We start from the raw sequence: 23517 nt of genomic DNA, 5'->3' as shown, positions 1-23517 counted from the left end.
AGTGTTTTGATCAGATAAATTATAATATTTACCACTGATAGCTGCTCTTAATTGCATTGTAATTCTCCAGATAATCATCAAAGGGATCTCAAAGTAATAATTCCTAATTGTAGTGAGAGGAGTCGGGTGCAGTGCCCTGTGCTGCAGCTGGGTGGCAGCAGAGCTCTGTGCTGCAGACTGGTCCCCTGTAGGCGCAGGGTGAGAGCTGGTGCTGGGAGTCCTCCCTGCAGACCATCAAGAAGGAGAAGGGATCTGCAGTCAAGCGCCTATGTCATGGGAACAGATACAGCGCTGACATATTCCGCAGCGCTGTACAAATGCTTGAAATGTATTACACCTCGCCTTGAAGGGGTTCTACCAAGATATAAACCCATATAATAGGGGGATAAGCATCTGTTTAGTCCGTCTGCTGGGGGTCCTAAGGTTTCCGAATGATTGGAGTGGCAGTCGACCATACATATCGCTGCCCCTTCATTGCTATGTGACTGGCGGAGGCCGCTGAGCGCTGTGCTCGGCTCCCCTTTCACAGCCCCATCCAGATTAATGGAGGACAGTACATTCTCGTGATCGGTGGGTGTCCCCGCTTGTCTCTTCGGAGAACCCCTCTAAGATGGACATACATTTGAAGTGGCAGCCGATGTTATGTGTTATGATGTCCCTCTGTTATCCCTCCTGGAATTCTATGAATAAATGGTGTCTGCGTGTTACTATTCCCTTGTTAGCAGAGCCGGTCCCTGCGTTGTAGTCAGTGACGGCCTGGGTAAGGCTAGTTTCACATCTCCGGCAGAGAATCCTCCGGATCTGGCACCGCTGGGTGCAACCGGAATGCCGGCCGAGCCCATTAACTGCGCCGATCCGGCAGAAATGCTGCATGCTGCGGTTTGTGTCTGGCCGAAACTGGGTGCCGGATCACAATGCCGGTGATGTGAAACTAGCCTAAAGCCTCATACACACGACCGTTGTGTGTTTTGTGGTCCGCAAAACACGGATGGCGCTCCACAATTTACGGAACGGCACGGACAGCCATTGATATTACTGCCTATTCTTGTCCGCAAAATATTTTTTTTGCGGACCACGGAATGGAGCAGCGGATGCGGACAGCACATGGAGTGCTGTCCGCATTTTTTGCGGCCCCGTTAAAGTGAATGGGTCCGCATCCGACCCGCAAAAACTGCGGCTTGGATGCGGACCCACACAACGGCCGCGTGCATGAGGCCTGAGGAAATATATATTTCCAGGAGGAGTGATGGAGGAACAGCACATTGTAGGGTTCTAAGAAAAGCTGCTCCAGAATGATTTCATTGACAATACACGTATTTACTATAATAGACAGAAGAGCTGACGGCTCCTCTTAAGACTTTAGGGTTTATTTAGGTTTTACAGATTTTTTGGGGACTATATTGAAGGACTATCCTTGGGGCAAACATCATTATCCGATCTGTTGGGATCTGACTCCTGACGACCCCACCAATCAGTGAAGGCACTGCCTTCATTATCAGGCACAGCGCCATACTGATGGAAGTGGCTGTGCCTGGTACTGCAGTCTCGTCAGGCGGCTGATCTGGTCTCAGGGTGAGCTCTGGATACCAGTGACCCATGTGGGTGACCATATTGGACCTCTGCCACCTGAGACCGCCGTGCCCCCCTGCTATAGATTATTATATTTCATCATTTATGGGGGGTTCTGGCAGGAGGAGCGTTGCCCCTTACGTCTGCTTTTTCTCTCCCTCTCTATTATAATAAAAACCTTTTTCGCACCTTTTTACTAAACATCTTTCATGGGCGGAAACTTTTGTCTCGGAAACATGTAAAACCAAACCGCTTTGTGTTCTGCGCTTGTCTGTGTAATGTCGGCATCAGGAGGATGACAGGGATCTTAAAGGTATATTAAATATATATTACCAGCACGGCGACTTCAAAGGATCCGGTAATTTCCATCCTATACGGAGTGTTTAATGTCCGCGGCGACGGTAATGGCAGCCGGGGAGGTGCGCCAGCCCTGGGAGTATAGTGGCTGCTAATTACCTTCATTACAGATCACAGACATTATAATTCAGAATTAAGTCACTGAGTGCGGGGGGCAGGCCGGCCTGACGTCTCAGCAGGGGGCGCCGCTCCGCGTTCCCTCCGGATTTACCTTTCTGACGTTTGTTTTACTAATTGTTTTACTCATCGATTTCTCGTCATCAGTTCTGCTCCAGATGCAACTTGTGAATCCGTTATTCTCCCCGTAAATGTTCATCTCTTGATACTCCACCCATAGCGGAACGCTATACAAGAAGATGTGTAACTTATACCAGCTGTACATATATAATTATATACAGGAGATGCCCAGGTTATACCAGCTGTACATATATAATTATATACAGGAGATGCCCAGGTTATACCAGCATGGTCCATATCACTATATACAGAAGATGTATAACTTATACCAGCTGCACATATATCATTATATACAGGAGATGCCCAGGTTATACCAGCTGTACATATATAATTATATACAGGAGATGCCCAGGTTATACCAGCATGGTCCATATCACTATATACAAGGAGATGTATAACTTATACCAGATGTACATATATAATTATATACAGGAGATACCCAGGTTATACCAGCTGTACATATATAATTATATACAGGAGATGCCCAGGTTATACCAGCTGTACATATATAATTATATACAGGAGATGCCCAGGTTATACCAGCATGCTCCATATCACTATATACAAGAAGACGTATAACTTATACCAGCTGCACATATATAATTATATACAGGAGATACCTAGGTTATACCAGCATGCTCCATATCACTATATACAAGAAGATGTATAACTTATACCAGCTGTACATATATAATTATACACAGGAGATGCCCAGGTTATACCAGCATGGTCCATATATCACTATATACAAGAAGATGTATAACTTATACCAGCTGTACATATATAATTATATACAGGAGATGCCCAGGTTATACCAGCATGCTCCATATCACTATATACAAGGAGATGTATAACTTATACCAGATGTACATATATAATTATATACAGGAGATACCCAGGTTATACCAGCATGGTCCATATATCACTATATACAAAAAGATGTATAACTTATACCAGCTGTACATATATAATTATATACAGGAGATGCCCAGGTTATACCAGCTGTACATATATAATTATATACAGGAGATGCCCAGGTTATACCAGCATGCTCCATATCACTATATACAAGAAGACGTATAACTTATACCAGCTGCACATATATAATTATATACAGGAGATACCTAGGTTATACCAGCATGCTCCATATCACTATATACAAGAAGATGTATAACTTATACCAGCTGTACATATATAATTATACACAGGAGATGCCCAGGTTATACCAGCATGCTCCATATCATTATATACCAGGAGATGTATAACTTATACCAGCTGTACATATATAATGATATACAGGAGATGCCCAGGTTATACCAGCATGCTCCATATCACTATATACAAGAAGATGTATAACTTATACCAGCTGTAGATATATAATTATATACAGGAGATGCCCAGGTTATACCAGCATGGTCCATATCACTATATACAAGAAGATGTATAACTTATACCAGCTGTACATATATAATTATATACAGGAGATACCCAGGTTATACCAGCATGGTCCATATCACTATATACAAGAAGATGTATAACTTATACCAGCTGTACATATATAATTATATACAGGAGATACCCAGGTTATACCAGCATGGTCCATATCACTATATACAAGAAGATGTATAACTTATACCAGCTGTACATATATAATTATATACAGGAGATGCCCAGGTTATACCAGCATGCTCCATATCACTATATACAAGAAGATGTATAACTTATACCAGCTGCACATATATAATTATATACAGGAGATGCCCAGGTTATACCAGCTGTACATATATAATTATATACAGGAGATGCCCAGGTTATACCAGCATGCTCCATATCACTGTATACAAGAAGATGTATAACTTATACCAGCTGTACATATATAATTATATACAGGAGATGCCCAGGTTATACCAGCTGTACATATATAATTATATACAGGAGATGCCCAGGTTATACCAGCATGCTCCATATCACTATATACAAGAAGATGTATAACTTATACCAGCTGCACATATATAATTATATACAGGAGATGCCCAGGTTATACCAGCTGTACATATATAATTATATACAGGAGATACCCAGGTTATACCAGCATGCTCCATATCACTGTATACAAGAAGATGTATAACTTATACCAGCTGTACATGTATAATTATATACAGGAGATGCCCAGGTTATACCAGCATGGTCCATATCACTGTATACAAGAAGATGTATAACTTATACCAGCTGTACATATATAATTATATACAGGAGATACCCAGGTTATACCAGCATGCTCCATATCACTATATACAAGAAGATGTATAACTTATACCAGCTGTACATATATAATTATATACAGGAGATACCCAGGTTATACCAGCATGCTCCATATCACTGTATACAAGAAGATGTATAACTTATACCAGCTGTACATGTATAATTATATACAGGAGATGCCCAGGTTATACCAGCATGGTCCATATCACTGTATACAAGAAGATGTATAACTTATACCAGCTGTACATATATAATTATATACAGGAGATACCCAGGTTATACCAGCTGTACATGTATAATTATATACAGGAGATGCCCAGGTTATACCAGCATGGTCCATATCACTGTATACAAGAAGATGTATAACTTATACCAGCTGTACATATATAATTATATACAGGAGATGCCCAGGTTATACCAGCTGTACATATATAATTATATACAGGAGATGCCCAGGTTATACCGGCATGGTGTGTATATATATATATATATATATATATATAGTATGTGCTCTCTTTATTAATGTGTCTTTTCACCGTCATTTGGAATTTTAGAGAAACGTCATTGTAGTTGCTGTCGGCTGATTGGTTGCTCCGTGGTAGCGGTTCCCGCGCAGAGTCCAGCTGGAACGTCTTCGTCTTGTTTATCTGTACAGTCCTTTGTTTTGACGCGGGCGGCGAGCGTCTTCGCGCTGTTGGCTGCTGTGTGCATCTCTTTGGACGGGAGATGTGTAATTAAATGGGAGGAGGAGATAACGCGCTCTGACAAATGCCACCGTTTTGGGGCCGATTGTCGATCTGTTTGGCAGATTTTTTCATTCTGCAATAAATATGCAAACTTTGTTTGTTTGTGCTGTGTCTGCGGTAATTTAGCACCTGCCGGGTGTCAGGACTCGTCCCCCCGGTAGAGCGGCCGATCAGTCGCCGCTCACACGAGGAAGCATTGTGTATATATATTTGCAGTGATAACATTGTGTCTAATTCCCAGACGGAGCAATTTGCACAATCGCTTCGCCATGTTGTCGGCTGCTGAATTAAACGCCTGCGCTCAGAATTCGCTTCTTTGTTAGCGGCACAGATTAATAGGCGCTGCTCAGAGGAATCCACCACGAAGCAATGCACAATCCGCGCAGCGGGCTCGTTAATTCACAGGCTCCCAGTAATTCTCCTCGCCCGTGTCGTGGCTGAGGCCTGGGCCTTTTGCTTTATTTTACATTCTGTGCATAGGACCCAACGCACAATTTTATTTTTTTAAGGGGACATTCACAGTTTTCATTGCTTTTAGTGAATAGACCTAAAGTGGGGACTTTGGCTTTGGGATTGGTAAGTGATGTTGTCTGTTTCATTCCAGTTTTAAACATCTTTATCCAAGCAGATTTTTGGTACGCAGCGCGGTGCTCATCCCTGTCAGCCTGCTGCGCTCTTTTCCTTGTCCGTTCTGCACGTCGCACGTTTTCCACCATCTCTGCGCCTATCTCGAGGCCTCTGATGATGGACTATCCTGAGGATCAGCTGTCTGAGAAGGCACCAGGCGATGACCTATCCCCACCGATCAGCTGTTTGAGAAGGAACCTGCGCTCGCACTAAGGTCTCATGCACACAACCGTATTCCCTCCGAAACATACGCTCTGTGAGCGGGCCATATGTCCCGGAGCGGCATACATCATGCGCATCGGGCGGCCCGTGGGACTATTGTCCTGCACTCATGATCTTATGAGTGCAGGACAATAGTCCCGCGGGCGGCCCAAGCATCATAGTAACCTGCGCATTGTGCCGCAATTGTGCTCCCGCTCATGGACCGTATGTCTCGGAGGGCATACGGTTGTGTGCATGAGCCCTAATGCTGTGGCCTTCTCTTAGTTATTCACCGAAGTCTGAAGAAGTTTGGCTCCACGCAGCCAATACATTTTAATGCTGTACGGAAACAGCATTAACAACGCAGTTATTGAACAAATCGACTTCGGATCTATGATCTGAAGGTTGATTCGCACAAGCCGAACAGCCATTATGTACGGCGCTGTGCTTGGTGAGGAGGGAGAAGGCAGCGGCGCTCACAGGGATGTTGATGCCTTTTCAATCAGCGGATCGGCGGGGGTCCCGGGTCTCGACCAGTTTTCCAAGATAAGGTCTTGGAAAACCTTTTTAGGGCACAACCTGTCGATATACCATAAATGCCCAAGACCGAAATACCACTTTAATCTCTCCCAAGTTTGTGTTCCCTTTGCAGTGGTGGCCTTTGCCCGCCACTCTCTTGGGCGGGCACCGGCACCTTGTCACTTACCCGTCTCTGCCTCCTGTGCTGGCAGTCTGGTCGTGCTCGGCCTCCGCTGTCCATCCACAGCTCTATCAAAGGGGCCGCAGCTCATGGAGTACGGGCAGGAGCCCCCCGAGGTTTACTAAATGCCAGCATAGCACATGGGTGCCCTGCAAGGATTAGCGGAGCGGCTCCTGCCTGCCTGCTTCACTAAGCTATGAGTCCTGCATGTCAGATATTAGCTTAGTGAAGCAGGCACATGTGCTATGCCAGGATTTAGTAAACCTCCAGGGGGTACAGGCAGGGGACAGGCAATGTGTGCTCCTGCCCGTACTCCATGAGCTGCGGCCCCATTGATAAACTGTAGAGCCCCTACTCCGTACACCGCTGAGAAGTGCACAGGGGAAGGTGCGCTTTGGGGGGGGGGGGGGGGGATATCTCTATTAAAATACCAAATGCATTAATAAAGTATATTACAAAAAGGTATTATTAGGGACATTTTACCAAAAACTTAATTAAAAGTTTAAGGCCTGTCAGCGCGCCTATTTTCACCAGCCTTGCTCAGTGGGGAAGGTACCTGAGTTTTTGGTTCTCTAGTTCCAGGGACCAGTTTAGATGTGTTTTTCTGTTCTCTGCACCGACCTCTGCCTGTTTATATGACTCTGACCCTCCGCTGACTATAGCCTTTTTTTGTACTGACCCACCTGCCCTGACTTCAGACATGTTTTGCGGAATTGCAGAAATGCTGCCAGCCCTGACCTTTGCCTGTTTCCTGACTATAAGTATTGCCTGACCCTTTGGTGCTCTGCTTCTTTGTCTCTGACTCCAGTGGGTCAGTTGCCAACTACACCAGGTGGTTCTTAACAGCAAAGACCAGTTACCTGTAAAGGGGTTAAAGGGTCATTAAAGGGAACCGGTCACCTGGATTTTGGGTATAGAGCTGAGAACACGGATTGCTAGATCACCGCTAGCACATCCGCAATACCCAGTCCCCATAGCTCTGTGTGCTTTTATCGTGTAATAAAAACTATTTGATCCATATGCAAATTACCGTGAGAGGAGTCGGGGACAGGACTCATCTCAGGTTAATTTGCATATGTATCAAATCGTTTTTTTTACACAATAAAAGCACACAGAGCTATGGGGACTGGGTATTGCGGATGTGCTAGCGGCCATCTAGCAACCCATGTCCTCAGCTTTATACAAAAAATCCTGGTGACAGGTTCCCTTTAACAGGGGATTTCCTGGATAGTGCCCAAAGTCAGACCGTTTGGTTGGCTCCCACTGCTCGTACCAGTTCCTCTTGGTGTAGGGTCAGTACCCTCGCAGTTCTGTCATCATTATATTGTCTACATGTATGTAAGTGAGTCCAATGCCTGGTAGGAGGTGAATAGACTGTCCCTCTAGTGGTGGCCGTATAGCTGAGCCGACCATGTGAAGAACTATGTCTGTGAAAGCCGAGGCATTCCTAGACTGTTCCGGTATAAAGTCCGTTATACTTGGTTTTGCATCACTCGGCTGTACACGTGCGTTTATGAAACTTACTTCCCCACCTTCCAGCATCTTGTCGCTCCTCTTTCTCTGCTGCTGAAACGTTCAGTCATCTGGTGTAATGCAGTGAATGTTAGAGGGAGAGGAGGGGGATGAAGCTGCAGCTTCTCATTCAGAGACACTGTGGGAGGGAAGAGACGCCAGGTTAAACATCTGATTGGCTCAGAGCACTGCAGTAAGAGCCCGCCCACTCAGCAGTAAGGCGGGACAGCCCCCAGATTATTCATTACAATGAACCTGTAAGCCCCCATCTATCTAACAGGCCAAAAGAGCCTCCATTTTGGCCCCTTTTAGGCATGGAAGCACAGTATGAGTGACGGAGGCATATACAGGGAATGCCTCCCCTAACTAGACCCTAACCCTGGGAAGGTGCAGGTATCGATTTGGCCCCGGGCACTAAAGGGTTACTGTCACACTTCTGAAGTCGAGGCATCTCTTCGCCTGCGGTAACTTTTCGCCGTCCGTATTGTTTTGTGTGTTTCTCCTTCTCGTCGCGGCCCCCTCTGCAGTTAATTAACCATCAGGATTGGATGTCGGCCCTCGCTTTTTGAGAGTAAATCAAGCTTTTGAGGGAGATCATTGAAACTCAATTAAATGGCAAGACATTTCTTCAGAGCGGGGTTAACAAGTTAATTACATTTTAATCAGAGAAATATTGGGCACCTGCCCCGTCCGTATCTCCCGAGTTATCAGCACCTGAGTTACTGTACCATCGAGAGCGCCGGCGGATTAATAAAAAAAAATAAAAAATGTGTTAACAAGCGGTGAGATCCTTTGTTATAAGTTATCACGCAGTCATACAACCAGTGCAGATGCCAGTTGTCATCTCTCCGGTGGCCACTGGGGGCAGCGTGTCATCGCCAAATTGCTCTTGTGACACATTTCATGATCAGAGTCCTCGCCTGTTCAGACGCAGTTTCTGCAGTTTTCTGCACTTTTCCTTTGCTTTTTGTAGTTGTGATGATTTTGACTCGCCATCACTTTAAGGGTCCATTCACACGTCCGTTGTTTCTTTCCTGATCTGTTCCGTTTTTTGCGGAACAGATCAGGACCAGTTCTGGACCCATTCATTTTCAATGGGTCCTGGAAAAAATCGGACGACACAATGTGTGCTGTCCGTTTCCGTTGTTCCGTTCCGCATGTCCGATTAAATATAAAACTTGTCCTATTCTTTTCCGCAAAAATCGGATCCTGGTACAATACAAAGTCAATGGTTCCGCAAAAAAACTGATGACATTCGTATGTCATTACGTATGTCATCCGTTTTATGCGGAATCCGTTCCTGGAAATTAAATCCTGCCCACAGAAATCACTTATTCACTTTTTTTTTTTCATTTTTTTTTTCAAAGAAATCCAAACAACTTTATTTGCTTTCTGAAATTTATACATGTTTCCGTTTTTTTGCGGATCCGCAAAAAACGGATGACATACGGAAACATTTTCAGGAACAACGGATCCGCAAAAAACGGACCGAAATTCTGGATATAGAAAAATACTGACGTGTGAATGTAGCCTAAGGCTGTATTATAAGGGACGGCGTCTGACAGATGGCGGCTGGAACTGGTTATGAAAAGGTAAGGAGAATTAGCATATTCAAGCTGGGCAGAGATGTGGCGGAGCACCCAGCTCTGTGCAAATAAAGGGGCTCTTCTGGTTATTAAAACTCATTTTCAGTATCGTTTTGGGGAATTCTGAGTTAATTGACCAGTGTCTTCCATTCAGGACCCTCACTTATTAGCTGCAGGAAAGAGGGTCCTACAGGAGGACCCAGTGTGTCCTTACCCTATACAGACAGTCTGTTGATTTCAGTGGACATTGTGCAATACTTCATTTCTCACGTGGTGGCACCGAAGGGGCATTCAACACCCACCGCAGATTATATAGGGTATGGAGAGCTTATAGCGTGTCACGTATATATGAGATACGCCAGGCCCATGAACTGCACCTCCACCCCATACAGGTGGGACATGGACGATCACCGGAGCGAATGGATAGAATACAGTGTAAAATAGTCCGTGATGGTCAGCGATTCATCCGTGAAGATGTCTGTGAAGGATCCGTGTTTGGTCTGTGTGTCCGTTTTTTCACGGACACTGCTAGGCTGCAAGTTAATTTTCATAGCGTCTCCTCCTAATGGTCTGTAAAACACAGATGGCATCCGTGTTGCATCCGCGGTTTTCACAGACCCATAGACTGTAATGGGCATGGTGGACCCATGAACACAGAGAAAAAAAGAGCAGGCTTTCGTGCTAAAACCGCAGACCCACGGACCGTGCTAAAACACGGCTGTATGAATATACACATTATAATGCATAGGGACGTGTGCCGTCCATGGAGAACACGTACAGCACACGTCCGTGAATCAGTGACGTTTGAATGAGGCATAACATGGCCGTCTCCATAGCCAGAGTACACAGTGATGGCGGCACAGATAAAGCCTGGTGTCAGGACTATTTATATCATAGCGAACGTTAAAGGGAAGGCAACCCCGGCGCCCAACAAGCGATAGCCAAAAATATAACTGCAAAAAAATCTGGAATTAGGAGGGAAAAATAACCCCCCAATAGCAGTGGGTAATTCAGGAGAGGGTCACATCTATGCGACAAGTATGGCTGCCTCGGTTATTGTCAATGCACGTAGGGCCGGTGGTGATGAAGTTGCCATAGTAAATCTAATCTACTCCCCTGCGCTGCACATTTCCTCCTGCTGCGCATTTCTCCAGCGCTGCGCATTTCTCCAGGGTTGTGCATTTCTCCAGCGCTGCACGTTTTTCCCCAGTGCTGCACGTTTTTCTTCAGCGCTGCACGTTTTTCTTCAGCGCTGCACGTTTTTCTTCAGCGCTGCACGTTTTCCCCCAGCGCTGCACGTTTCCCCCAGCGCTGCCCGTTTTCCCCCAGCGCTGCCCGTTTTCCCCCAGCGCTGCCCGTTTTCCCCCAGCGCTGCCCGTTTTCCCCCAGCGCTGCCCGTTTTCCCCCAGCGCTGCCCGTTTTCCCCCAGCGCTGCCCGTTTTCCCCCAGCGCTGCCCGTTTTCCCCCAGCGCTGCCCGTTTCTCCCCAGCGCTGCCCGTTTTCCCCCAGCGCTGCCCGTTTTCCCCCAGCGCTGCCCGTTTTCCCAATGATGCATATTTTCCCAACACTGCATATTTTCCCAACACTGCAGGTCTTACACACTTTTATCGCTGCACACACTACATTGCTGTTCTGCATGTTCTCCCTGCGCACACAGCTCTGCAGTACTTTACCGTTTCTGCATTCAGCACGTCGCTGGCACGAATATCGCTTTCCTGTTTTTAGTGAGTGAAGGTGAGCGCCCTCCTAGTGTCGGCGGCCACTTGACATTAGAAGGGGCTGTCTCCCCCGCTCAGACCTCCCCTCCTATACACCACCTACTCTGCTAGGAAGAAACATAAAAATAAAGTCTTAACAAGGAAACAGAAAACTTTTCTCCCCCTTCCGTCACATCTGCCACAGTCTTAGCGGGGGGAAGAAAGTTGGCTGAAGAAGCTCTTAAAGCTATATAGAGAAAATGCCTGGAATTACAAGCCTCCTCCCGGCTTCAGAAACGCACACAAAGCTCCAGTCGACAGCAAAAACTGACAACTAGGACTAAAAATGTTGACAATTTTTTGATTTGCAGCCCGGCTTATGTATGGGAGACATTAACTATTTATAAAATGCATTATGAATCGAGCTCCTTCAAGCTGCTCCTGCTTCTGTGACATTTTCTCTCCAGCAGAAATCATCAGCCTTTGCATTTTGGTCTAAGTACAGATTTATCTACAGCTGATAGTTATGAAGCGGGAACCTCGGGTGCTTCTTACAGCCCCCCACCTCCCGCCGCCCCCTCCTCCGCAGTTTCTCTTAATTATCCGCGTTAGATGGGTTGTTTGGGCTGTCAGCGAGTTTGATTAGCAAAATTGAGCAGGTTGGGGGCTCCACGGATCCTCACAAAAAGCGTATTTTTTACCTGTGGAATGAGAGATGATGGGGCTGAGAGGCTTTAGGTCGTATTCTTCCTCTGGAGTCGTTGAAATGCACATTAGTTCTGACCTTGTGTCTATAACATAAAGGCAGGCGGCAGCTCGTGGCTCATTGTGTGGCCGCCGATCCTGATTGATTGTTCATATCAAGGGCACAGCCCGTATATATCGCCAGTAATATCAGGTAGCGCAACGTACGGCATTGTGTGCGGAAGTCGCTGCTTTCACATTTTCCACAATTATGTGGAGCGAATTGACGTGTTTCTGACCATTCGATTCAAATGTCGTTTATCCCAATGCATTGAAATCTAAAGGCATCCAACATGTAGACGTTCTCCCGTATTGAAATGTGAGTTAATCCCCTGCCGTGTATCGCAGGTGAATGTGCGCCGTCTGTAGCACCAACGTGTTTAGCAGCGCTGTGCAAAAATTAGAACCTCAATCTTCTCACCATTGGGGCCACCAATCTAATCTCTGCACCTCAAGCCTCACAACAGAGTATGAAGGAGCTGAAAGTTCTGTCCCTACGGTCTCTGACGTTTGCTGCTTTTGGTCACTTGCATTTGCCGCCATTAGGGATGGGCGAATCGACTTTGGATAAAACATCCGAAGTCGATTCGCATAAGACTTCGTTCTAATACTGTATGGAGCAGGAATCACTTCATAAATTAATTTGTACTGTAAAAAAACATTTCCCGAACTCGGGTTCAGTTCCAAGTAGTACCTTGGAACCGAACCCGTGTTCCGATTTTTTATTTTTTTTTAGTTACAGTACAAATTAATTTATGAAGTTATTGCACAAAGTCTTGCGAGACTTCACAAAGCAATAACTTCGGCTCATCTGGGCCAATACAGTATTAGAACAAAGTTTTATGCGGGTCGACTTTGGATGTTTCATCTGAAGTCAATTCGCTCATCCCTAGCCGCCATTTGCGCCATCATTTGATTTTAATGGCATATACACAATTGAGTCCCATTATTCTGCCCACTTCCTACTTTCGAGATCAGCAGCGTGTAGCTCATGAAGGAAGCCATGTGGTGAGCTGGCTTGGTGGGTATATAAGGTGTGTGATAGGCTGTCTGCACACATATCCCTCGTGGGTATATAAGGTGTGTGATAGGCTGTCTGCACACATATCCCTCGCTGGGTATATAAGGTGTGATAGGCTGTCTGCACACTTATCCCTCGGTGGGTATATAAGGTGTGATAGGCTGTCTGCACACATATCCCTCGGTGGGTATATAAGGTGTGTGATAGGCTGTCTGCACACATATCCCTCGGTGGGTATATAAGGTGTGATAGGCTGTCTGCACACATATCCCTCGGTGGGTATATAAGGTGTGATAGCCTGTCTGCACACACATCCCTCGTGAGTATATAAGGTGTGATAGGCTGTCTGCACACATATCCCTCGGTGGGTATATAAGGTGTGATAGGCTGTCTGCACACATATCCCTCGGTGGGTATATAAGGTGTGATGGGCTGTCTGCACACATATCCCTCGGTGGGTATATAAGGTGTGATAGGCTGTCTGCACACATATCCCTCGGTGGGTATATAAGGTGTGTGATAGGCTGTCTGCACACATATCCCTCGGTGGGTATATAAGATGTGTGATAGGCTGTCTGCACACATATCCCTCGGTGGGTATATAAGATGTGTGATAGGCTGTCTGCACACATATCCCTCGGTGGGTATATAAGGTGTGTGATAGGCTGTCTGCACACATATCCCTCGGTGGGTATATAAGGTGTGTGATAGGCTGTCTGCACACATATCCCTCGGTGGGTATATAAGGTGTGTGATAGGCTGTCTGCACACATATCCCTCGGTGGGTATATAAGGTGTGTGATAGGCTGTCTGCACACATATCCCTCGGTGGGTATATAAGGTGTGTGATAGGCTGTCTGCACACATATCCCTCGGTGGGTATATAAGGTGTGTGATAGGCTGTCTGCACACATATCCCTCGGTGGGTATATAAGGTGTGATAGGCTGTCTGCACACATATCCCTCGGTGGGTATATAAGGTGTGTGATAGGCTGTCTGCACACATATCCCTCGGTGGGTATATAAGATGTGTGATAGGCTGTCTGCACACATATCCCTCGGTGGGTATATAAGATGCGTGATAGGCTGTCTGCACACATATCCCTCGGTGGGTATATAAGATGTGTGATAGGCTGTCTGCACACATATCCCTCGGTGGGTATATAAGATGTGTGATAGGCTGTCTGCACACATATCCCTCGGTGGGTATATAAGGTGTGTGATAGGCTGTCTGCACACATATCCCTCGGTGGGTATATAAGGTGTGTGATAGGCTGTCTGCACACATATCCCTCGGTGGGTATATAAGGTGTGACAGGCTGTCTGCACACATATCCCTCGGTGGGTATATAAGATGTGTGATAGGCTGTCTTTACACATATTCCTCGGTGGGTATATAAGGTGTGATAGGCTGTCTGCACACATATCCTCATTGCTGGGGAGATTTATCAGAGTTGTAGGATGGGATGATTATTGGTATTTCTGACACTGCGCATGTTATGAACTGTTCTCGTGCTGCTGTGGTGAAAGTATCTTGAGTGGACAAATGGCACATACGCTATGAAGGTGCGCGAGGGCGGACTGACGCTCTACAGTGGAGCAGCTCATCACCAACATGAACCAGGGGGCACCAGACAGGTGTCTAACACAACAACTGCATATGGGGCTCCGGAGCAGACGGACGGTCACTGCGCCTCTGATAACAAAGCTGCATCGGCAGAAAGGGCTTCAGTTTTTATTGCGGTATCAGAGAAACACCAAAGAACCCAAGCTGGCGGTGGCGCTGTTATGGTCGGGGGAAGGTTTTCCTGGCATTCCCTAGGCCACTCATCCATGTGGAAGGCACTCTCAATCGGTATAAATACATCTTTGCAGATCACGTACATCATGATCCATACTTGCTGATTGTCTCCCGGGGCGGATGGGATCTTCTAGGAAGACAATGCAACATGTCACACGGCTAGAAATGTCCGACATTGGTTGGAAGAACAGGACCTAGACTTCCAAGTGCTACCCTGACCTCTAATTTCCCCGATTTGAACCCAATTGATCATCTGTGGGATCACCTTGATGGTCCTGCTCGCTTTATGGATCCCCCCACTCCTCCTCCACTAGCTGTGAGATGCTCTGCAGTCAGCCTGGATCCAGAGACCTGCGACAACCTACCAGGACCTTATGGAGTCACTCCGGGCCCGTCTAGCTGCTGTCCGTGCTGCCCATGGCGGGTACTCTGGATATTAGCTGCTGCTCAGAATAGTAGTGTATGATGTAATAGTGTAGAATATATAGTAGTGTATGATGTAATAGTATATAATATATAGTAGTGTATGATGTAATAGTGTAGAATATATAGTAGTGTATGATGTAATAGTATATAATATATAGTAGTGTATGATGTAATAGTATATAATATATAGTAGTGTATGATGTAATAGTGTAGAATATATAGTAGTGTATGATGTAATAGTGTAGAATATATAGTAGTGTATGATGTAATAGTATATAATATATAGTAGTGTGATGATGTAATAGTATATAATATATAGTAGTGTATGATGTAATAGTGTAGAATATATAGTAGTGTATGATGTAATAGTATATAATATATAGTAGTGTATGATGTAATAGTATATAATATATAGTAGTGTATGATGTAATAGTATATAATATATAGTAGTGTATGATGTAATAGTGTAGAATTTATAGTAGTGTATGATGTAATAGTATATAATATATAGTAGCGTATGATGTAATAGTATATAATATATAGCAGCGTATGATGTAATAGTATATAATATATAGTAGTGTGTGATGTAAGTGTATAATATATAGTAGTGTGTGATGTAAGTGTATAATATATAGTAGTGTATGATGTAAGTGTAGTCCCGTTCGGTCTCTAGTTTTGGTTGTGTTGATATTTTATTATCTTCCTGATGTCTAGAAAATGGTGTGAAAGTAATAGCTGCACAGGAAGAGAGCGGTGAGGTAGCCTACAGTGCGTTATATACAGTGTATTATATACATTCTGCATCATATACAGAGCATTATATACATTATGTACGGTGCATTATATACGGAGCATTATATACATCATATACGGAGCATTATATACATTATATACAGTGCGTTATATACATTATATATGGTGCGTTATATACATTATATATGGTGCGTTATATACATTATATACGGGGCGTTATATACATCATATACGGAGCATTATATACATTATACACGGTGCGTTATATACATTATATACGGGGCGTTATATACATTATATACAGTGCGTTATATACATTATATATGGTGCGTTATATACATTATATATGGTGCGTTATATACATTATACACGGTGCGTTATATACATTATATACGGGGCGTTATATACATCATATACGGAGCATTATATACATTATATATGGTGCGTTATATACATTATATACGCAGCATTATATACATTATATACGGTGCGTTATATACATTATATACGGTGCGTTATATACATTATATACGGGGCGTTATATACATTATATACGGGGCGTTGTATACATTATATACGGTGCGTTATATACATCATATACGGTGCGTTATATACATCATATACGGTGCGTTATATACATCATATACGGTGCGTTGTATACATCATATACGGTGCGTTGTATACATCATATACGGTGCGTTGTATACATCATATACGGTGCGTTATATACATTATATACGGTGCGTTATATACATTATATACGGGGCGTTATATACATTATATACGGGGCGTTGTATACATTATATACGGTGCGTTATATACATCATATACGGTGCGTTATATACATCATATACGGTGCGTTATATACATCATATACGGTGCGTTATATACATCATATACGGGGCGTTATATACATTATATACGCGGCGTTATATACATTATATACGGTGCGTTATATACATTATATACGCAGCGTTATATACATTATATACGGGGCGTTATATACATTATATACGGGGCGTTGTATACATTATATACGGTGCGTTATATACATCATATACGGTGCGTTATATACATCATATACGGTGCGTTGTATACATCATATACGGTGCGTTGTATACATCATATACGGGGCGTTATATACATCATATACGGGGCGTTGTATACATCATATACGGTGCGTTGTATACATCATATACGGTGCGTTATATACATCATATACGGGGCGTTATATACATTATATACGCGGCGTTATATACATTATATACGGTGCGTTATATACATTATATACGCAGCGTTATATACATTATATACGGGGCGTTATATACATTATATACGGGGCGTTGTATACATTATATACGGTGCGTTATATACATCATATACGGTGCGTTGTATACATTATATATGGTGCGTTATATACATCATATACGGGGCGTTATATACATTATATACGGTGCGTTATAAACATTGCGTTATATACATTATATACGGGGCGTTATATACATCATATACGGAGCATTATATACATCATATACGGTGCATTATATATGGTGCGTTATATACATTATATACGGGGCGTTATATACATCATATACGGAGCATTATATACATTATATACGGTGCATTATATACGGTGCGTTATATACATCATATACGGGGCGTTATATACATTATATATGGTGCGTTATATACATTATATACGGGGCGTTATATACATTATATCCGGTGCGTTATATACATCATATACGGTGCGTTATATACTTTATATATGGAGCGTTATATACATTATATAAGGTGCGGTATATGCATTATGTGTTACATTATATACTGTACATTATATACACTGTATATACATTATTATATACTTTATACACTGTATTATATATCACCTAATATATATTATGTACATATGTTGTGTGAGACGTGTGTGAAGTATTTGTATGTAACCCACCGGCAGACACGTGCACTGTACGCCCTGATAAATATCCGTCTGCGTTACCGGACGCATGTTACCGGAGATGCGTGCGCACGTGTATAAACCTCATATATACCACACACCCTGCACAGACGTGTCGGCCTCTGTCCACACATGCACCCGCACACCCACATCCCGTCACCCGGCCGTTCCTCCCAGTGATTTCCTCTGCGTTCCTGATGTTTCCAGCTGTTTCTCCTCCTGTCAGTGCCCAGCGTCTGTCTCATTCTGGACCGATATCGGCCCTTTAATTCCTGCCCCATCAGACGAGACCTCTCCGGCCGTATTAGGGGCTGTACCGGTTCCGTCTGGAGGCCGCATTCATGTTCTGCAGCAGAGCTCTTATCTTTATTGTGGAGGACGACTCTCTGGCTGATTACCTTTTATTGACCCGGGAATGCCGCTGTAATTTCTCCTTTTCCTTTCATGTTCCAGAAACAGAAAAAAAATGAAATGGATTCGTATAATTGAGAAGTCGCTGCCAATTTGTTCGCTTTTTGGAGAAAAGGCAGAAAACAAAAACAATCTCCATATGATGTTCTTGCGTACTGCCGGGTGTGTTAGCCTCCCATCGTGATGAAATGAATAATTAAAGGCGCCTCTGATTCCGCCGCCTGTTTAAAGGGCTTTATAGCCTTTAATAGACGCGCCTGGCGCAGTTAGTGAGAAATAGGCCGCAGGAAACGTCACATGAAAAACTCGCCATTGTCCCTTTAAATTAGCCGTGCAGGAACGTAACACGTGTGTGCGAGGGAATCCGATAGAAATCCCTTTTTATTAACAGAAATATTATCAAATTTTCATTCCTTACCATCATATTATTAGTCCTGAGACAGAATTCATCAATTTATCCTTATTTCCATCAGTTCCGGGGATAGCGGTGCCGTGTTTGTCATAAGCCCTGCTGTAATAACTCTCCAAGTACCTGCAGTCCTATGTAACACCACAGATAACGCACTCTGGTGCTTGTTTGGTAACACATATTAGTTGCTCAGTTTTCATGATCTTTGCTTTTTGTCAGTGAATGAAAACTTTCATTGCTCATTTCCAGGGGGATGAAACTCCGTCCTGTAATGTCACACGGGTTCACAACTCATTAAGGCACAGATCTCTAATAACTATTGTAGAGCAGCTATGTCATCGTGGTATGACTGCGATTCATTCTCTGAAAGTAAACAATGGTTTCTATTCACTGGGAGCAAGCAGAGGACTAACTATGTTAAGGGATTAAAACACAAATTACATTTGAAAGTTGCAGATCTTAGCACTGTGCAGTGATGAAGGTTTTCCTACGATAAGCCAGTATTACACAGCCCGATGTGGCAGGCGATTATCGGGAGTGAGGCGCTCCTTCCCAGCAATCGCCTGCTATAACGTGCAGCGATCTCCTCCGCAGCATGGGAAGGAGTGATCACTAGGCCACCGCTCGTCCCCATGCTGTCTAGTGGTTTGCTGGCAGCAGATTATTATTAGGCACCACGATCTGCCGCCGGCAAACGATAATTGTTAAACATGTCAAAAGATTTGAATTGTCCGATGATCAAGTGTTCGCTCCGGGCAATCGGCGGCAGTATTACACTGCCAGATGATCACTAATGAGCGTTCATGCGAATGCTCATTAACTATTATCTAACGAAAAATTGGTCAGTTGTGGGCTGCTGCTAGGGGGGGAGAGCTGCTGCTGCTAGGGGGAGAGCTGCTGCTGCTGCTAGGGGGAGAGCTGCTGCTGCTGCTAGGGGGAGAGCTGCTGCTGCTAGGGGGAGAGCTGCTGCTGCTGCTGCTAGGGGGAGAGCTGCTGCTGCTGCTGCTAGGGGGAGAGCTGCTGCTGCTAGGGGGAGAGCTGCTGCTGCTAGGGGGAGAGCTGCTGCTGCTGCTAGGGGGAGAGCTGCTGCTGCTGCTAGGGGGAGAGCTGCTGCTGCTGCTAGGGGGAGAGCTGCTGCTGCTGCTAGGGGGGGAGAGCTGCTGCTGCTAGGGGGGGAGTGCTGCTGCTGCTAGGGGGGGAGAGCTGCTGCTAGGGGGGGAGAGCTAGGGTGGGAGAGCTGCTGCTAGGGGGGGAGAGCTGCTGCTAGGGGGGGAGAGCTGCTGCTGCTGCTAGGGGGGGAGAGCTGCTGCTAGGGGGGGGGGGAGCTGCTGCTGCTAGGGGGGGGAGCTGCTGCTGCTGCTAGGGGGGGGAGCTGCTGCTGCTGCTGCTAGGGGGGGGAGCTGCTGCTGCTGCTGCTAGGGGGGGAGAGCTGCTGCTGCTGCTAGGGGGGGAGAGCTGCTGCTGCTGCTAGGGGGGGAGAGCTGCTGCTGCTGCTAGGGGGGAGAGCTGCTGCTGCTGCTAGGGGGAGAGCTGCTGCTGCTGCTAGGGGGAGAGCTGCTGCTGCTGCTGCTAGGGGGAGAGCTGCTGCTGCTAGGGGGAGAGCTGCTGCTGCTAGGGGGAGAGCTGCTGCTGCTGCTAGGGGGAGAGCTGCTGCTGCTGCTAGGGGGAGAGCTGCTGCTGCTGCTAGGGGGGGAGAGCTGCTGCTGCTGCTAGGGGGGGAGAGCTGCTGCTGCTGCTAGGGGGGGAGTGCTGCTGCTGCTAGGGGGAGAGCTGCTGCTGCTAGGGGGAGAGCTGCTGCTGCTAGGGGGGGAGAGCTGCTGCTAGGGGGGAGAGCTGCTGCGTTTGGTGCATTCCAGTGACATGATTTGATGCACTGCAGGAGTCAATCATGTGTAAATCACTTGAAGTCGCGTCGGTTACTTCTATACTGTTTGGTTTAGCAAGAGAACAAAGTCACATGATGCAATTCGTCTTCCCCAAAACTTTTCTGACTGTTAATCCCTGGGTGTCTTTCACAACATTTCCAGTCTGTTATATGGGGGTGAGATCTTTTCCAGTGACGGTGCCACCCCCTGTATGTAATTTTACAGTGGGGGGGGGGGGGGGGGGGGGGGGGAGCAGAAATCACTCTGCTGCTCACATACCCTTCTCCCCCTTAATGTGTGCAGGTAAATGTGTAATGGCATAAGAAACCAGTCACAGGAGGCGCATCATCCAATCATACTTCAGTAAGAAAGCAGCAATCCAGGAGCAGGTTGAGGCACGAGGCACTGATTGATAGGATGTTACCCTGGCTTTACTGCTCTTAAAGGCTATGTAGCCCTTTGGGGGCAATTTTTTTTATTATTGTACTTATTTTGAGAAGCTAAAAATCATTTTTTCAATTGGTCTTTATTAACAACATGGAATCCTTTTTCTGTACAGAGCTGAGATGCTGAAGCAGAAGCCTGTGGATCTTTTCCGTCATCTGGGGAGCTGACGGGCTCCTTATCTCTGCTCTCTGACATAACATTCATCAAAGCTCAGTTCTTATCTTAAGAATGTGTCTTAGAAAAGTGTTTTTGACTTCTTAGTAGTTTAGAGATAAGGTTTATTAGATGGCCAGCAGAAAGTGATAGTACCAGTCACACAGTTACAAAAAAAGGCCAATTGGAAATCATTTTTTTTGCAAAAATTAGTAAAATGCAATAGTACACAATAATTGCCTCCAAAACGTAGCCTTTAAGGGTACTTTCACACTAGCGAACGGAAATATGTTTTTCCGGATCCGTTAGTAGACCTATTACTCCAATCCTTTTTCGCTGAACAGCGCCCCCAAGTAGGCTGTATCTGGCATTGCAGCTCAGGTCCATTGACATAAATGAGGTAGAGCAGCAGCAACCTGTGATCAGGAGTGGTGCAGTTTTTGCGGCTTTGGCTGTGACTGGAGGACAGCAGAAGTATCGGAGAAGTTATTTTACATGTCGCTGTGGAATACTGTCAGAATCTTCAGCAATGTGTTCTGAGATGACAGTCTTGCCGGTCGGCCGCTCCCAGCACCGGGCCGGCTGGACAGTGCAGCGTTCTTTTGTGAGGCGTGAGGTTAATATTCCAGGGGAAGCTGTTAAGCCGGAGCCGGCGCTTTGAACAGCCTCCCCAACAACAGTTGCATTGCTGGCAGGCATACCTTTGAATGGCACGGCCTTCTGTAGCACCAAATCGTCCCGCTGGTTTTGGACAGACATGAATCAGTCCGCTCCTAGCAGGCGCAATCTCTCAGATTGCATCCGATAGACATCCATTAGGGGGCCCTCCAGGGTCGGAAACACCCCGCTCCTCTTCACATTTCACTCCAAGATTTCTTTTCCTAACACTTTTTTTTTTTTCTCTCCTTTTGTTTTGTTTTGCAGAAAAGGTCACGGATCGCCTACAGTGACGAAGTGCGGAACGAGCTTCTGGGGGACGATGGCAGCTCCTCAGAGAGCCAGGTAGGACGCTAATCTGCCAGAGCTAGCGGGCGACGGCCGGGGACGGAAGGGCTGGCGCACGGGATAACCGCATTAGCAGCAGCTCATGTGGAAGTGATGTTATTTAATGCAAAGCTGAGATTTTCATCAAACCCCTGCCGTTAACCCTTCAGTGCCCAGTCTCATTACCGCTGCCCCCCATCTGCTCGGCCTATTTTTGGAGTTGCCACCTAGGACACAATTTGATGAGGAAGACCACCGCCTCGCTCCACGTACATGTAATAAAAAAGAGATCTAATAACCCCGAAATGCACTTTGATATCATAATTAAATCAACACAGGGCGACGCCGCCAACCAGTAGATGCTCGAAGATCGACGGGGGGTAGCGCCACATTGAAAGGAGCCCGTCCAGCCGTTAGTTTCATGTTCTCGGCCGTCCTGTATTCTTTCTGATATATTCTCATGTAGATGCCCGGCACATAGACGTACCCCAGTGTCAGACCCACACCCCACGTGTCTGCATTTCAGTGTAAAAAGAGTTATTCCCCCCAATAATAAAGAGAGGAAAATTAGAAGGAAAAGTGGAAACTCCTCCGAGACGCCCGCCATCTGTGTCTTACATCAGATGTACTGTCTGTTACCCGCTACCCCGTGTATTATACCGCGTAATATAATGTAACGATAAAGAAGATCTCACACTTCACGGCTGCGTGTATTCTGTAAGAATACAATGAAATAAATTCTTAGAAAACCATCTATCTCATATCTATCTATCTCATATCTATCTATCTATCTATCTATCTATCTATCTATCTATCTATTATCTATTATCTATCTCATATCTATCTATCTATCTATCTATCTATCTCTCTCATATCTATCTATCTATCTATCTATTATCTATTATCTATCTCATTTCTATCTATCTATTATCTATCTATTATCTATCTGTTATCTATCTATCTATCTATCTCCTATCTCTCTATGTCATATCTATCATCTATCGATCTATCTATCTCATATCTATCTATTATCTATCTATCTCATATCTATC

General features: G+C 45.2%; 1 protein-coding gene across 1 annotated transcript in view; it reads left to right on the top strand.

Annotated features, from left to right (window-relative positions):
- VTI1A (vesicle transport through interaction with t-SNAREs 1A) overlaps nt 1-23517 on the top strand; it is a 139788-nt gene that overhangs the window by 34466 nt on the left and 81805 nt on the right. The window contains exon 4 of the mRNA XM_044274546.1: nt 22406-22483. Within this exon, the coding sequence (XP_044130481.1) occupies nt 22406-22483 (78 nt within the window). The remainder of the gene's footprint in view (nt 1-22405; nt 22484-23517) is intronic.

This window comes from Bufo gargarizans, unplaced genomic scaffold, assembly GCF_014858855.1.
Source record: "Bufo gargarizans isolate SCDJY-AF-19 unplaced genomic scaffold, ASM1485885v1 original_scaffold_1808_pilon, whole genome shotgun sequence".
Classification (NCBI taxonomy): domain Eukaryota; kingdom Metazoa; phylum Chordata; class Amphibia; order Anura; family Bufonidae; genus Bufo; species Bufo gargarizans.
The sequence above is the reverse complement of the archived record's forward strand: the minus strand, read 5'-3'. Positions and strand labels throughout refer to the sequence as shown.